This window comes from Diaphorina citri, unplaced genomic scaffold, assembly GCF_000475195.1.
Source record: "Diaphorina citri unplaced genomic scaffold, Diaci psyllid genome assembly version 1.1 scaffold1240, whole genome shotgun sequence".
NCBI lineage: Eukaryota > Metazoa > Arthropoda > Insecta > Hemiptera > Psyllidae > Diaphorina > Diaphorina citri.
In genome coordinates, this window is record NW_007378669.1 from 90,344 (window position 1) to 107,639 (window position 17,296).

The 17,296-nt window shown below is 38.5% G+C and overlaps 2 protein-coding genes across 2 annotated transcripts in view; one reads left to right on the top strand and one right to left on the bottom strand.

Moving 5' to 3' along the window:
- Positions 1-1,382: 1,382 nt before the first annotated feature.
- The window catches only part of LOC103514889 (target of rapamycin complex subunit lst8), a gene marked incomplete at its 5' end in the record, with an annotated part of 20,404 nt that continues 4,490 nt past the window's right edge, over positions 1,383-17,296 (bottom strand). Inside the window, 2 exon segments of the mRNA XM_026827730.1 lie at positions 1,383-1,676; positions 6,674-6,830. Of these exon segments, the coding sequence (XP_026683531.1) occupies position 1,676; positions 6,674-6,830 (158 nt within the window).
- On the top strand, positions 3,302-5,530 carry LOC103514881. The gene is made up of 3 exons (XM_008479798.3): positions 3,302-3,720; positions 4,186-4,359; positions 5,069-5,530. The coding sequence occupies exons 1-3, from the start codon at positions 3,594-3,596 to the stop codon at positions 5,329-5,331; spliced, it is 564 nt and encodes a 187-aa protein (XP_008478020.1). The 5' UTR covers positions 3,302-3,593; the 3' UTR covers positions 5,332-5,530.

A 17,296-nucleotide genomic window follows, 5' to 3' on the forward strand; every position in this document is an offset into this window, starting at 1 on the left:
TGACCAACGTAACGAGACCGTTGACAAGGTTGTCCGATAGCTCGTCCTTGGATTTGACTGAAACACCTGAGAATTGACAAACAGAGAAAAAGAAATGAACTTGGCAGCCTTTTTTTGACAAAATGGTGTTTTTTGGGGGATTTCATTACTTTTTTCGCGATTTCTTTGAAGTAAACGGTCTTGTTCTGCTGATGGAAACAGGAAAAATAATGCTACAAAGGAGTTTTACAATATCAATATCTAAAGAAATATTTCCAACTTAATTGTAATTTCCCGCCGACATTTCATTGAGTAGAATGGGATTATGAACGGGATGAAAATGCAGCACAAGAAGAATTAATGGAGAGCAAAGAAGAGTTAGTAAATGTCCAAAAGAAGATAAGAAACAAATAATTGGAAGGGAGATAATACAAAACCGGAGATGAAAGAGCTATAATATATTTGAAACAAAAAAATCTGTTTGGCTATACAGCGCAGCGGGGGAATGCTGCCAGTAAACTTGGAGCTCTACCCTTAGAGGGAAACCTCGAATCATTTTTTTTTTATTTGTAATTAGTAAAATATAGAAACAAATCAAAAATTAGTCTTCTCACCTTTCCTCTCCAGCGCATCCTTCATCCGCTCAATAAAACTCGGCTTCCGTGTGGTTGGTTCCGGCGTCGTTTTCACTTGCAGAAAGTTGCAAAGGCCCCTGATCATCATTTCTAAGTTCGACTTCCGGTAGTACGGATTCTCAGCGACATTGTCGTAGTCGATGATTTTCGTCGACATCACAAACATGATCGTGACGCACAAGATCGTCGTCGACAGCTGGACGACGGAGGGAGAGATCTTCATTGTCTCTAGCGGGGTATTGCTTTATTTGATAAAGGGTGATATCGATATCTCTTTGGGAAGGATCGTAGATGTGTCTTGCATAGTTGTCGTTTGTAACGAATGCACAAGATCGTCGTCGACAGCTGGACAACGGAGGGAGAGATCTTCATTGTCTCTAGCGCGGTATTGCTTTATTTGATAAAGGGTGATATCGATATCTCTTTGGGAAGGATCGTAGATGTGTCTTGCATAGTTGTCGTTTGTAACGAACAGAAAAGTTTATTCTATTGGAATAGGATTAAAAACTAGAAAGTATTTTCTTTATTTATTTAGGAACTCTTTATTTTACTGTAGGCAAGTTTTGTTAATTTTTACTTATTTCGATAGCACTTTGATACGTGCAGCATGGATCTTTACAATCAGCTTTAAAAAATTGGTGCGGACTATTAAAATTGTTTTCCTAACAGTTGTCTCTTATTTCCATGTTATCTATTTTATTAATTTCGTTATAAGTTTGTTTTCTTTTATCTAGATGAAGATCTCCGTTGTTTGTTAAAGATTATTTCTTTTATTTACTTATTTTTACGTTCTTTGTTAGTTTTCTTTCTTTGGAGGGATGTAGATATTTGTAGGATGTGACAATAGGCCAATCTGTGTTTGGACTGTTTTTACCGATCGTGAGTTTCATTGAAACGAATTCTGGCGTGTGCAATATTTGTTACGTAACTATGTTCGAAAACATAACATAAGGGCGCGCTAGTTACAGTTCATAGACTGTTAAGACCAGATCAATTTATACAATGGTCTTGTTCATCTTCTTCTATGTACATGCACTGTTTTGCACGTTTTCCTTTGATGTTCTGAAACAGAAATATGTTAATATTCAATTTAAGAAACTATGATTATTATTTTAACAATTGGAACACAATGACATCCCTGACCGCACAAAGTTATCAATTTATCATCTCGGATTTATCATCTGGTGGTACATTAAAAAATAAAGATATCTAAAAAAAAGGAGGCTTAAAAATACAAAACCAAAAGCTCACCCAGCTCTTGATGATACATCAATAAAAGGAGGGTCACACAATTACCTTTTTATACAACAAAAATGTACCTACATGAAATTTAAAGAATGCTCCCTTTGTTTTAAAACGTTGGAACAAAACTGAAATCGCTAGAATTTTGCTCGAATACAAACCACAATTAATACTGACTACGAATTTTGTTACTCTTGGTAGAACACGCGACAAAGAAATCGAAGAAAGAGAAAAATAGACAAGGAGGAGAAAGAAGGATGAGGAGAACGAGAGGAAAAGTCCCACCACTTCTAGACTATGTACATCTGATAACAATATGAAAAAAATAGTAAACATGTTTTCGTATTGGTATACCAAAATTTTCGTGTTTACTCGTATTGCAGCACTGCAGAAATGTACATCAGAACCACTTTTGTAGTTCTTAGAGCGCTCTTTCGGTTTTCTTCTTCCATTCATGGTTAAAGTTTTTAAACCCCTAGAAGACAACTAAAAATCTTCTATTAGTGCTACTCGTAATGCAGCACTGCAGAAATGTACATCAGAACCACTTTTGTATTTCTTAGAGCGCTCTTTCGGTTTTCTTCTTCCATTCATGGTTAAAGTTTTTAAACCCCTAGAAGACAACTAAAAATCTTCTATTAGTGAATTCTCCGATTATTCGATGAAGTACGCCATTCGTAAGAGCCCAGCAGGTACTCCCTGTAGGCACCTAGTCAGGAAATCTACACTGTCAATTTCCCGCCGAGAATCAAACCTAGGTTTTCCCCATACCAGGCAAGTAAAATGACCGCTATGTCATTTAAGCTGACTGCACCCTGTATCAACTGTCACATAATTACGAAAAAACAAACAAGCCATGTCAAATGCTTTTCTAATGTCTATTAATGCCCCCTCCACGCTACATTTTTGCACTCTAATTACCCCTCTTTCCCCTCTCTCCCTTTCTTAAAAATTTGAGCAATTTTGTTGTTTTTCTCACTTAAAAAGGTGTTCTTTTTCCGGAACGTTTTGGTCAAATTGAGTAAACGCTGTATAAGTTCTTCGAAAAAACATACATAGGTAATATTTAGGTATTATACGTAAAACAGAATATTTTAATTATTATTTTTATTTTATTTTTGTGAAGTCCGCCATTCGTAAGAGCCCAGCAGGTACTCCCCGTAGGCACCTAGTCAGGAAATCTACACTGTCAATATCCCCCCGAGAATCAAACCTAGGTTTTCCCGATACCAGGCAAGTAAAATGACCACTATGTCATTTAAGCTGACTGCACCCTGTATCAACTGTCACATAATTACGAAAAACAAGCCATGTCAAATGCTTTTCTAATGTCCATTAATACCCCTTCCACGCTACATTTTTGCATTCTAATTACCCCTCTTTCCCCTCTCCCCCTTTCTTAAAAATTTGAGCAATTTTGTTGTTTTTCTCACTTAAAAAGGTGTTCTTTTTCCGAACGTTTTGGTCAAATTGAGTAAAGTTCTTCGAAAAAACATACATAGGTAATATTTAGGTATTATACGTAAAACAGAATATTTTAATTATTATTTTTATTTTATTTTTTTCATAATATAAATAAAAAGGGTAACCAATTTTAAAGAAATCACAGCTTAAAAACAGCGAAAAGTACGAAATAACTTGTCAAAACCGAACCAAAATGAACTTCCTGTTGACAAAATATCTCACTGCAATATAAAACTTTTTATCCTATTTTTAACCCTTTTAAACCGCGACTTCATGAATATTCACGGGAGAAGTAACCTGTGTCTGATCGGGGCTACATGGATGTGTTTGTTGGTTCTGATAGGGGCCAACCAAGAAGCTCCCCAAAAGACCGTGCATAAACCGAGACCAAAACCCAAAGGTAAACTTTAGTGCATGTTTCTTCATTTATGCATTTGTATTAGTTCATGTTAATAATAAACATTTCAGGGGGAGGAGGCTTCTTATTCATTAATGTAGAACGTGCCTTCACATAGAGGGTACTTTTTTTTTTACTGAATCCGACCAATCCGGATTCCATGGATTCAAGAATCTGGATTCTTTGGATTCCTTTTAACTTTTTGTTACAAATAAACATTTTTTTTTTTTACTTCTCTTTTTGGAATCCCTATTTTCTACTACTGTGAACCAAACGAATCCAGTCCCCGAATCTTGGATTCACTGGATTCGGATTTTCAAAACACATTATTATTATTTCTTCATTTTTATCTGAGTCAAAATGATTCATTCGATAGATTCATTGGATTCAGACAAAAAAAAAAAAAACTCCCAAAGTTAAGTACCTAGTCTCAAGTCAGTTAGTTATACATTGTCTTTTTGTCTTCAGGGTTCAAGATAGATGATCTTCCCGGCTTAAGTGAGGCAGATGTGGATGCCAACAAACTCGAACTCAGAGATGTGATTCGCGACTACGGACCCAAGGCCCTGCTCAAAATGAACCTGACCAGATACTATCAGCTAGGCTACGAAGAGACCTTCTATAGTGACCAAAACTCGGAAGGTAAAAGGACTAGGAGAAACTTATTAAAGTTCCTTAGGCCAGCCCCTCATCAGGTAGACCTGATCAGGTGTACCTATCAGGTCTACCTGATAATGAGTGGCTGGCCTTACGTGAAAGAAACTGTCAGAAGATGAAACAAACTTTCAAAGTGCCCCTATTGCAAAAGAAACTTTCAATCAAATTTTGAACAGAAATTCCTCCACGGTTTAAAGTTCCTTAGGCCAGCCACTCATCAGGTAGACCTGATCAGGTGTACCTATCAGGTCTACCTGATAATGAGTGGCTGGCCTTACGTGAAATAAACTGTCAGAAGATGAAATAAACTGTCAGAAGATGAAACAAACTTTCAAAGTGCCCCTATTGCAAAAGAAACTTTCAATCAAATTTTGAACAGAAATTCCTCCTCGGACAAAATTTAGAAAGGTTAACCTTACTCGCCACAAAAAGAGTTCATTCTAAAAGAAATTTTTAAACAAACTTTGAAAAAAATTCAGACTTTTTTTTACATCTATTCAATCTCTTCTCTCTTTAACAATGTTCATTTATATTATAAATGAACTCCCCATCCGTGGCACAAGCTCTGCTTATAGGGAGGGGTATACCGTTTATAAAAATCCAGTATGTTCTGAGTGTTATATTGAAAAATAATTAAATGGAAACTTAATAAATTAAATTAAAAGTTTCTAATCCCCAACTGGTTCCCTTGCAGAGAAACAAGCAATGCGGGACCGTCGCTGGGCAGATCTCATGGACTTCTTCTACAATGAGAGGGGCATCAACCACTTCAAGGGCTTCTGGTGGCCTCACTACCTCCGGTTGGAGTCCAAGAAACCCACCACAACCTACGCCACTCTGAACCCAGAGATGTTCTGGAATATCAAAGAAATTGAAAAGGCCCACATGGCGAGAGAAGATGAAGAAGTGTCTGGTCTCGATGATGACCCGTTACGTCCGTTTAAACGGATTAGATAGAGAAGGCAGTGGTATAATAAACCAGTTGCTCTTACTTAGGTGAAGTTTCTTAGAACTTAGAAGTCAAAGAACAAAAAAAAAAGAGAGAAAGAGAGAGAGAGAAACTAGGTCATTTTTTCTCTTTCTTCTATCACTTCTAAATCCCAAAATAAATCGATAAGAAAAAGGTAAATCTCATTTCTGAGGAAACATTTCTTCATTACTGATATTTTTCTCACTGTTGTTGTAGTAGCCCAATTTCCATCGGACACTTCCACCCCCATCTGTTACTGGTAGGCCCAGGTGTTCGGCAACTTCAATTGGTTTGAGCCTAATATCTACTGGTGTCATTTGTGTTGGCTTAGAGGGGCAATGGAGCAGTTGCGAATGGGTAAAAATTATTAATAAATGGTCGATTCAAATGTAAAAAGTGGTGAAAAATCCAAATCTGAGATCGAAACTCCAAAACTGTAAAAGGTCGAGAATGGGGCTCAACCACTTTTTTTTTCTTCGCTGATAAAGGAAGTTCGAAACACGCTGATTGCAATAGAAATGCTTAAAATTTCATTAAATGGGTAAAAATTATTAATAAATGGTCGATTCAAATGTAAAAAGTTGCGAAAAATCCAAATCTGAGGTCGAAACTCCGAACAAATCTGTAAAAGGTCGAAAATTCAATTTTCATATTCCGTTCTAATGAAAGAAGTCAAAGATGTGTGACGTCAGACTTCAGGCAGTTGCCTCGCTAGGTAGCGCCAGTACGCAAGCACGCTTGCGGAGGAGCAGAAAGAAATGCGCAGAAACGTATGCGCACAAACACATCAATGCGTTGTCTGCGAGGAGCTTTGCTCATGACATTTGATGTGACGTCATCGTGTACGAGAGCGTATGCCGTGACGTCAGAGTTCAAGATTTACCGGCATTTTTTAAATCGATTCATCTCGGTATCTAGAAGTCCTGGAAGGAAAAGAAAAAATCCGTTGTTCCTCATTTTTCCTGCTCTTTGACTTTGAAACATCACCCAAGTAAGCGCAACTGTTCCATTGAAATGACGTCATCGTGTACGAGAGCGTATGCCGTGACGTCAGAGTTCAAGATTTACCGGCATTTTTTTAATCGATTTATCTCGGGATCTAGAAGTCCTAGAAGGAAAAGAAAAAATCCGTTGTTCCTCATTTTTCCTGCTCTTTGACTTTGAAACATCACCCAAGTAAGCGCAACTGTTCCATTGAAGAGATGTAAAGTGTTGTGTGGGCTTCCTCTGCACTGAGGGCATCTGTTTTCAATGTTGGAATCCAGGCGATTCATGTAGCTGTTTAGTATTTTGGAATATCCTGATCTAATTTTTCTCATTACTACTTACTAGTTCAGATTTCGCTCAGTAGGTACAGGGGCAGGGCTAAGGGGTACTCCTACATCACAGAAGGCGAGGGAAGTAATGGCTTTCTGGTGGCCTGAATATTCCTTGTCTACTTCCCCTGTTTCAATATTCCACAGCCTGGCTACACCATCGGATGAGGCTGAAACGAGAATTATTATGAAAACAATTTGATCAAACTTTATTTACAAATGAAATAAATAATCCCGTGTTTACAAATGAAATAAATATTCCCGTACAAATGAAATAAATATTCCCGTACAAATGAAATAAATATTCCCGGTCGATGTTTTTCGTCAGCCTCAATCAGCCCTAGGGTGATTGCTTTTAGGCTGACATTTGTTTGTGGCTACTGGATGCCTTTCGCACTCAACCTTTGCAAGGGCAGCAACTGAGCTCTTGTGGAAATATAGTACCCGGGTAAAGCCATGCATTTTGTCAGGGAACTTAATTGGTACCTACTTGTTCAGAAGTTAAAAAGGAACTGTCACAAATGAGCAGTAACCAGTGTTATAAGGCTGAATTTTAAATTTTCTTTTTCCTCTCAATTGACTAATTACAAGAGTGGTAGAGATTTACCTGCAGATGCTAACAATTGTTTCTTTTACATCCATGCCTATCCAAGAACGGAAAAGTCTGGTTAAAAAATTTCCGCCCTGGTCGGGATTCGAACCCAGCACCTCCGGGTTGAGAGTCGGTGCTCTTGACCACTCGGCCACAGAGGTAGGCAAGACTAAGCTGCTCTAATCCCTGTTTAATGTTCTCCAGCCAGACAGATAACCCTATTCAATTAAGGATTTTGTTTACAGACAGACAGACAGACACACACACAGACAGACACACACACGGACCAATGGCTGAAACTTTGGATTTAGGCTCTAGGGACCTCAAAACGTGTTTTGGCACTAAAAACTGACCATCGAAAATTTGACCCGATTACATTACTTTCCTTCCTATAGGAAAAGGAAAGTAATAATACATTACTTTACTTTCCTTCCTATAGGATAAGGAAAGTAATAATAAAGGAAGGACGGACTAAAAAACACACAACTCCACTTACCAGTCAGTAGGAATTTGGAGTCCAGCGTAAAGGCAGCATCCCATACCCAGCGCTGATTTGCAGTTCCCAATTCTCTCACCAGGGAGAAGTCTTCCGTGTTCCAAATCCTGGCGGTCTGATCTGCCGACGTGGTGGCTAGAAGTCTAAGAACAGGACGTAAAGGGTTAAGATTTAGCTATGCAGAGGTCTGACCTGCCGAAATGGTGGCTAGAAGTCTGAGAAGAGGACGTAGACACGTAGAGGGTTAATGTTGTATATTAATACATTATGAATTATGATAAACCATAAATATCTTCCTGTACTACCAAATCCTTATCTTTTCTGTTTACAAACCTTCAAAAAAAACAATAGTTAAGAATCTTAAGGCCCGCCTAGTTAGCTTGGTTGGTAGCGCGTCTACCTTGTAAGCGCTAGGCCGCGGGTTTGATCCCCGCCCGGGGCAGATTTTATCCTGAACGGATAAGGTTGGTTCTCGGAACGGCTGGCTTTCTCCTGTACTGTCTTCCTTTTCTCTTGGATTTCGAGACGATAAGACCATTGGCAAGAATGAATTGATTTTGTAGCTGGTACAGAAGTGCATTTTGTCCTACTAGAGTGGAATGTTATTGGAAGCCAGTGGTGTTTATAGGAGGATAATAGCTGGACTACCTCTATAGGTACCTGTCCCGTGTAAACTAATCATTAGGCCGGAATTTAAGCGCAATTATTATGTACTACACTGCAGTGCCCTAAATCACCAAAGTATGGAAAAGTATCTTACAAGTGTAATAGCTAATGGAAAAGCAGAATTTTGAATTTGGACGAATCATCATATTCCGTTCTAATGAAAGAATTCAAAGATGTGTGACGTCAGACTTCAGGCAGTTGCCTCGCTAGGTAGCGCCAGTATGCTGTCAATACAAAAGCATGTATCATATGGATTTCATATGATACCTTCATAAAGTTTAACATATATGAACTTCATTATTATACCTCAGTGGTGTAGTGGTCAAGACACTTGCCTGGTAAACAGGAGGGGATGGGTCAATCCCAACTGAGGCATGGATTTGACCCTCATTTGAGACTTTGACCACCACATAATAGTAGTTATTAGAGCTCTCAGGATTAGTTGGTAGAGAATACCTCTGGTGTTAACTTTGCCTAGTGCTTACCCTTCCACTCAATAAGTACCTACCTAGTTTATAGCTCAGGGCTACATTATTTCACTCCTTATATGCATATTGATCTCAGCTAACCCTTTTTGGAACACAAAACTGCCTCAGTGGTGTAGTGGCCAAGACTCTCACCTGTTAAACAGGAGGGCATGGGTTCAAATCTCAGCCAAGGTATGGAATTTTATCCTCAATAGGTAAATTAAGGATTTGACCACAAAGATAGTGGTAGCCTACTGCTGGAATAAAGGGACTTTTCAGGCCTATACCAACAGTATAAATAAGCACTATTATTTATTAATTATTTATTTTCAACTATTTTTTTAAGGTTTTTCAGTTCATGGAACCAGGGCCGGATTAGCCCCCCGCGGGGCCCGGGGCAGTTTCAAAGGCGCGGGGCCCCCAGTTTGGGCTGATCGAACTTGAAATTTTCATCTAATGTAGCAGTTGTTCCATTGCTACGAAATAAAAACGGCGGTGGAACACTCATCTTTAAAATAATAATAATAATAAAATTAATTACTTGAATTTGACTTTCTTTATTGGTACCTTTTTTCCAATAGAATTATACTACACCTTGGCCCTGGTTACCTGAGGCTTCACCAGAGTATTACTCACTACTACTGCTTCAGGACAGCAGCTGTTGTAAACAAACACTGCTGCTCCACAATAGCAGCAACTGAGCTCTTGTGGAAATATAGTACCCGGGTAAAGCCATGCATTTTGTCAGGGGACTTTATTGGTACCTACTTGTTCAGAAGTTAAAAAGGAACTGTCACAAATGAGCAGTAACCAGTGTTGTAAGGCTGAATTTTAAATTTTCTTTTTCCTCTCAATTGACTAATTACAAGAGTGGTAGAGATTTACCTGCAGATGCTAACAATTGTTTATCGGGGGTAATCCTCAGTGCATTGACTTGCTGAATAAAACAAAGGCTAAGGAAAACAACACAATTGTCAATACAGGAGTATGTTAGTATGTATCATATGATACCTTCATAAAGTTTAATATATGAACTTCATTATTATACCTCAGTGGTGTAGTGGTCAAGACACTTGCCTGGTAAACAGGAGGGGATGGGTCAATCCCAACTGAATTCGTAGAAACTTACCCCATCCTTTAGGGTTGTTTGCCCCTACACCTAAGCCTCGGAGTGGGCTTTTTGTGTATGGAAAAGCAATCTCAAACCGTCCAGGCAATAAGGAGATGTTGGCTTCTTCTGGCTCCAACTCAGAGTAGCTGGTTTGAAATCACCGAAAGTTACCTACCTCTCACGTGGAAAGAAAATCCAAACTTTGTAATCACCGTATCACAGTATAGGTAGGCTAATATTCGATGTTTAGGAATAATGGGGACCTTACGATGCTTTGAAAGATCATCTTCTCCGGGCAAAAAACGTAAAAAATATTCTACCATGGAAAGAAAATCCAAACTTTGTAATCACCGTATCATAGTAGGTAGGCTATAATATTCGATGTTTAGGAATAATGGGGACCTTACGATGCTTTGAAAGATCATCTTCTCCGGGCAAAAAACGTAAAAAATATTCTACCTAGACATCGAGAAAAAAAAAAAATCAATAATTATGTTTTGAGCGATAAATTATCTCCTGTAAAATTGGAGGATTGGAAAAACAGAGCTTTGAATTCGAACCCTTGGAGCTTAGGTATCTCTTGTTATGATGCCCCCCCTATAGTTTTGGGCTATGACCATTTCGGGAACTCCTATTGAAAAATATATTTTGCCAAAATATAAGGAAAAAGAATCTTTTTTGGCCAGCCTAGTTAGCTCAGTTGGTAGTGCGTCTGCCTTGTTAGCGCTAGGCCGCGGGTTCGATTCCCGCCCGGGGCGGATTTTATCCTTCTTGGAGCCTAGGTAGGTATCTTTAGTTATGATGCCCCCCTATATATTTGTCTCTAGATTGCCCCCTATAGTTTTGGGCTATGCCCATTTTGGAACTCCTATTGGAAAACCATAGTTATTTTGCCAAAATAAAAAGAAAAGGAAATTTTATAAGAAAGTCCACACCATCGAAAATAGTCTGTAAACTATTTTGTCCTAGCAGTAGGCATGTATACCATGTAGGTAGGTACCTTTATTGTGAGCAAATACAATTTTATTCTCAACACAAAAAATCCATACCTCGGCTGGGATTGAACCCACGCCCTCCCGATTACTATAGGCGAGGGTCTCTACCACTTTATTACCGAGGCAGATGATTTATCTAAATTTTGAAGTACCTACTCTAAAGGTGTGTCTACAGTCCACACATAGTCGAAGGCCGTCGATCGATGTGAATCGACGTTGATCGACGGCCAATCGACGGCCCGTCGGCTATGTGTGAAACTCTTCCTCAATTGAGACTTTGACCACCACATAATAGTAGTTATTAGAGCTCTCAGGATTAGGTGGTAGAGAATACCTCTGGTGTTAACTTTGCCTAGTGCTTACCCTTCCACTCAATACCTAGTTTATAGCTCAGAGCAACATTATTTCACTCCTTATAAGCATATTGAGCTCAGCTGACCCTTTTTGGAACACAAAACTGCCTCGGAGCCTTGGAGGTGTAGTGGCCAAGACTCTCACCTGTTAAACAGGAGGGCATGGGTTCAAATCTCAGCCAAGGTATGGAATTTTATCCTCAAAATAGGAAGAATACCTCTGGTGTTAACTTTGCCTAGTGCTTAACTTTCCACTCAATATCTAGTTTATAGCTCAGGGCTACATTATTTCACTCCTTATATGCATATTGAGCTCAGCTGACCCTTTTTGGAACACAAAACTGCCTTGGTGGTGTAGTGGTCAAGACTCTCACCTGTTAAAGAGGAGGGCATGGGTTCAAATCTTAGCCCAGGTATGGAATTTTATCCTCAAAATAATTTAAGAATTTGACCACAATGATAGTGGTAGCCTACTGCTGGAATAAAGGGACTTTTCAGTCCTATACCAACAGTATAAATAAGCACTATTATTAATTATTTATTTTCAACTATTTTTTAGGTTTTTCAGTTCATGGAACTGTTAGTAAATTAATGGTAATGTCATAAACTGTCATAAAGGATACAGAGTCAGCATGTTGCATTGTTCTCGTGCATATTCCCGATGCAGCTTGCCATAGTTTGATGCCTATCCAAGAACGGAAAAGTCTGGTTAAAAAATTTCCGCCCTGGTTGGGATTCGAACCCAGCCCCTCCGGGTTGAGAGTCGGTGCTCTTGACCACTCAGCCACAGACAGACACACACACACACACACGGACCAATGGCTGAAACTTTGGATGTAGGCTCTAGGGACCTCAAAACGTGTTTTGGCACTAAAAACTGACCATCGAAAGCCACCCGTGGCCAATATCACTGAGTCCATTGGTGAAGGACCTGATGTTTCTCCCATCATTTTACTGTAGAATAAATAAATAAATAAAATTGGTAAACACTGAGTAAAAAGAAAATAAAAAGATAGTTTTCCAAAACAATTTTCATTTTCTAGCAATGAAACAACTGCTAGTCTCTCGATGTGCGAGAAGAGACATGATACTTTTCCCATTAGTTGTTGGATCAACACAAGAACACCAGAAAGTAACCAGACAAAATATTTGCGATTGAGATTCCTGTAATATCAGATTTAATTAAGTCATGGAACAGTAAGAAGAGACATGATACTTTTCCCATTAGTTGTTAGGTCAACACAAGAACATGAGAAAGTAACCAGACAAAATATTTGCGATTGAGATTCCTGTAATATCAGATTTAATTAAGTCATTGAACAGTACCAGACTAGTACTTGCTTTATTAGTGTTCAAAAAGTAGTTTTTTAGGTCCACAATGTCAGAATATTCAGAGAAGTGGACTTTGGACTAAATATCAGCCTTTTTTTCTGGGTTAGATTTTCAGTTTACAAAACTACTAGCTACTTAGGTATTTATCAGTCTCACCTTATGTCTCAGTCAACTTCAAACTTCTTGAACTTGTAGTTTTCTACAAACCATAGGAAAAGTAGGTAAAATGGAACAGTACCAGACTTGTACTTGCTTTATTAGTGTTCTAAAAATAGTTTTTTAAGTCCACAATGTCAGAATATTCAGAGAAGTGGACTTTGGACTAACTATCAGCCTTTTTTCTGGGTTAGATTTTCAGTTTACAAAACTACTAGCTATGAATTTATCAGTCTCACCTTATGTCTCAGTCAACTTCAAACTTCTTGAACTTGTAGTTTTCTACAAACCATAGGAAAAGTAGGTAAAATGCAGCAATAGACCCTGAACTCCTCAGAGCAAACAATGAAAAACCTAGACCTAGTAGGTACCAAGGTACAATAACTTAAAACAAATCAGGAAAATCCAAGAAATTTTTATTTTTAGACAGCCAAAAAGTAGAAAAGTACCAGAATACCAGATCAGAAAATTTAGAAATACAAAATTTTTAAAATTTACCGCGCGAAATCGAGAATGGCTGACAACACCCTGAGCTTCTCAGAGCAAGCAATGAAAAACCTAGGTACCAAGGTACAATAACTTAAAACAAATCAGGAAAATCCAGGAAATTTCTATTTTCAGACAACCAAAGAGCCAAAAACTCCAAAACCAAAAAGTACCAAAACACCAAAAGTACCGAAACAGAAAAACAAAATTTTCAAATTTTACCGCGCGAATTCGAGAATGGCCGACAACTTTTGTTCACGAAATTACGAAAAATCCAATAGACTGCGCTAGCTGTACCAAACCAAGGAGGTTATTCTGGACCGGATAGCTACTGGCTAGTGATGAAGTTCGAGAAGTGAAGCCATTCTATTTTGATCTTTTAGGTCCGAGGACTCACTCCGAGATGAGTTTAATTTAAACTCGGTTTAAAAGTGTAACTCTCGGATTAAGCTTTTTTTTTACTTTTTTTTGTAATAGGTGGTCTAGTATAGAGCAAAGACAGACCTACAAAATTACTTGTATTCTTGTGATTCCGGCTTGGACAAATATTTTTCGTGCATGTGCTTACCTACCTATTAGGCTTTTGAGTAGGGTATTAGGCATCTATAAAATGATTCTTCATCTAGGTACCGTAGGTACCTACTGAAGGTGTAAGATGTAATTAACACATTAAAATAGGAAACCTGTCATCCTAGTTAGATTGGAGGGCTACCTTACATAAGGGTTGGGTCGCGGGTTCGACTGCCACCCGGAGCGGATTTTATCCTCAACATATAAGGTTCGTTCTCGGAACGGCTAGCTTTTTCCTATTTTGTCTTCCTTCTCTCTTTGCTTTCGAGACGATAAATGACCTTAGCAGTTACAGCTACCTCTATCAAACCTAAAATAAAAAGAGGAAATTCAAAATGCACCAAAATTGATACCTAAGGTGTACCTACCTACTCATATAAGTAGGTAGGTAATCTTCCTAAGGCTAGGCACTCACTATCAGGTAGACCTGACAGGTACGGCTGAAAAGGTCCGCCTGTTAAGTCTACATGATAGTGAGTGGCTGGTCTAACATGCACGGGTTAAATTAAACTAACACTTGTATCGGAACGGGTTAACGCTTAATCCTCATGATAGGTCATATAAGTAGGTATAGGTAATCTTCCTAAGGCTAGGCACTCACTATCAGGTAGACCTGACAGGTATGGTTGAAAAGGTCCGCCTGTTAAGTCTACCTGATAGTGAGTGGCTGGTCTAACATGCACGGGTTAAATTAAACTAACACTTGTATCGGAACGGGTTAACGCTTAATCCTCATGATAGGACGCAAGTTTTCAATTTCATCTCATAATCACCTGAGGTGAGTCTGGTGAGAAAAGAGATGGGTGACTGTCTGATGTTGAATGTGTTTGAAAACGACCCGCTGTGTTTACGAGTTTTGGATGTCTTCATTTAACGAACGGCTTTTTCTTCGCCTTTTTTCGTGTTCAGACGGGGTCGGCGTTTTTCGTCATCCGCTCAATCAGCCCAAACTAGGGTGATTGCTTTCGGGCTGACATTTGGTTTTGACTACAAAAATTTACGAATGAATGACATTCGCACTCAGCCTTTGCTATTTCTTTAGGATGGTAAATTTCAGACTGGTATCCTCCCTGTTTAAAGTCCCCAGCCAGCTAGACTTGTATAGTTGTATACAGCTATTGTAAAGATCAGTCTTCTTTCACTTAGCCATTAACCTAATTTCATTTTTGGTGGGCATTTGTTTTGCCGGCATTTGCTGAGTACTTTGTAGAGATCATGTAAAACTGACGCTATTTTAGAAACAAACACCAGCTTGGCACAGAATCTCACCAATCAAATTAAACATTTAAAACGCAAATTAATTAGATAAAGCTCATTGTGAGTTACGCTTTGTCTTGGTTACCTTAAGCCTACCTGCTTCAACCTAACACATTAGATTCTTAAGCATAAAAGACGATAAGGTAATCTTCTTTGTGAAAACGCTAAAGAATGCAGAAAATTAATTTATTATCTACCTACCCAGTTGGCAGCTAATAAATTAATTAAAATAATCTGCTGTAATTATTGCAAATAGGCTCGCTAAACATGTAAGCATTAGTATGTATACAGGGTGTCTAACCTGGAACTGTCCCACAGGAAATTAACTCTGGAGTTTTTAGCCCAATAAAAGTCCCCTTATCACTTTTTGGGCAACAGACAAATCTTGAAAATCAATTGAATTTATAGGAATTACATTTACTTTTTCTTAGTACTTAGCTCTTAGTCTGGCTGGGGACGTTAAACAGGGAGTAGACCAGTTTAGTATGGCTGGGGGACTTTAAACAGAGAGTATACATATATACCAGCCTGAATTTCCCTTGCTAAAAAAATAGCAAAAGTTGAGTGCGAAGGACATCCACACTGGTAAAATTTGTAGCCAAAACCGAATGTCAGCCCAAAGCAATCACCCTAGTTAGGGCTGATTGAGAGGCTGACGAAAAACGCCGACCCCTAAAACGGGTAATGTACCTATATTAATGTAATTTAGAAATCACTGGAATGAGCGAAGAATTCAAGACTGTTCAAAATAGTGGAGATGACTAAACTACTAAAAATAGTGAAGGTGTCAAAACTACTGAAATTAGAGGAGATGTCAAAATTACGGGAATCAGCGGCGATGTTAAAATTCCGGAAATCAGCGGAAATAAACACTGAAATTAGTGGATATGTCAAATACTTAGTGGAGATGTCAAGACCACCGAATTCAGTACCTGGATATATTTTTATCGCTGAACTAATAAGATTTCCTCGAACTTTTTCGGTATCTCTATGAGGTAAGTACCTACCTAATTATTTTATTAATGTGATACATATAGTGGGTGGGATTGTTCGATATTGGTGGCCCCTAACTCGAAGATTTTTTCGGATATTCAGAATTTCTGATCCACCCCATATTAGAAAATAATCTGAGTTTGAACTTGGTTTAACTTTTGGATTAATATGATTGGCTAAAAAGTTTAAAACCAACCAATCCGATTGCTAAAAAGTTCGGACTGTTATCCCGGTCATAAGCGGTTCTCAAGAAACTCAGCCCTGGGGAAGTTTGAATTTGAAATCAATTGTTCAGATTTATGAGGTACTGAGTTTTAACTTGGTTTAACTCTTGGATTAATATGATTGGCTAAAAAGTTTAAAACCAACCAATCCAATTGCTAAAAAGTTTGGACTGTTATCCCGGTCATAAGCGGTTCTCAAGAAACTCAGCCCTGGGGAAGTTTGAATTTGAAATCAATTGTTCAGATTTATGAGGTCCTGATTTACCAGTTGGTTGACAGATTTACATTCGTAAAAGCTTAACCCATGCTTTTTGCCCTTACACCTAAGTCTCTGAGTGGGTTTTTTTTTATTTTTTTTTCTTTTAGGAACAGATTTACATACCCAAACTATTGACAGCTGCCAAACGTTGAGATTGGGAGTCAACATGTAATGATTGAATAGAGGAATCATTGTTTCCTGCAGGGACCTGAAGAATAGATAGTAAGGAATTAATCATCTTGGATACACCTGGATACGTTTTGGAAAAATCAAATTTAAAAATCAAAATCATGAATTATTTGTACAATTGAAAGCCTCTTTGAGGTCCGAATGAAACCAACGACAAAAATTTGTACTCGTTCATCGATTGCAAATATTTCAATGGGTTACTTTCTGGTGTTCTCGTGTTGACCCAGCACCTAAATGGGAAGTATTGTGTCTCTTCTCGCCCATCTGATGAGGGACATACTACGGGATGGGCATGCGCATGCTACGACACAGACCACATGCGTCTAATGTAGCAGTTGTTTCATTGCTACGAAATAAAAACGGCGGTGACTCATCCTTTTAAAAACTAAAAAAAAAAAAAAAAAAAAACTTCGTTCTGACTAGGGCATGTCTTACCAGCTGTTCATTATGGTCCGCCCCCAGGCCCCCAATATGCACTCCTCCGCTTTGT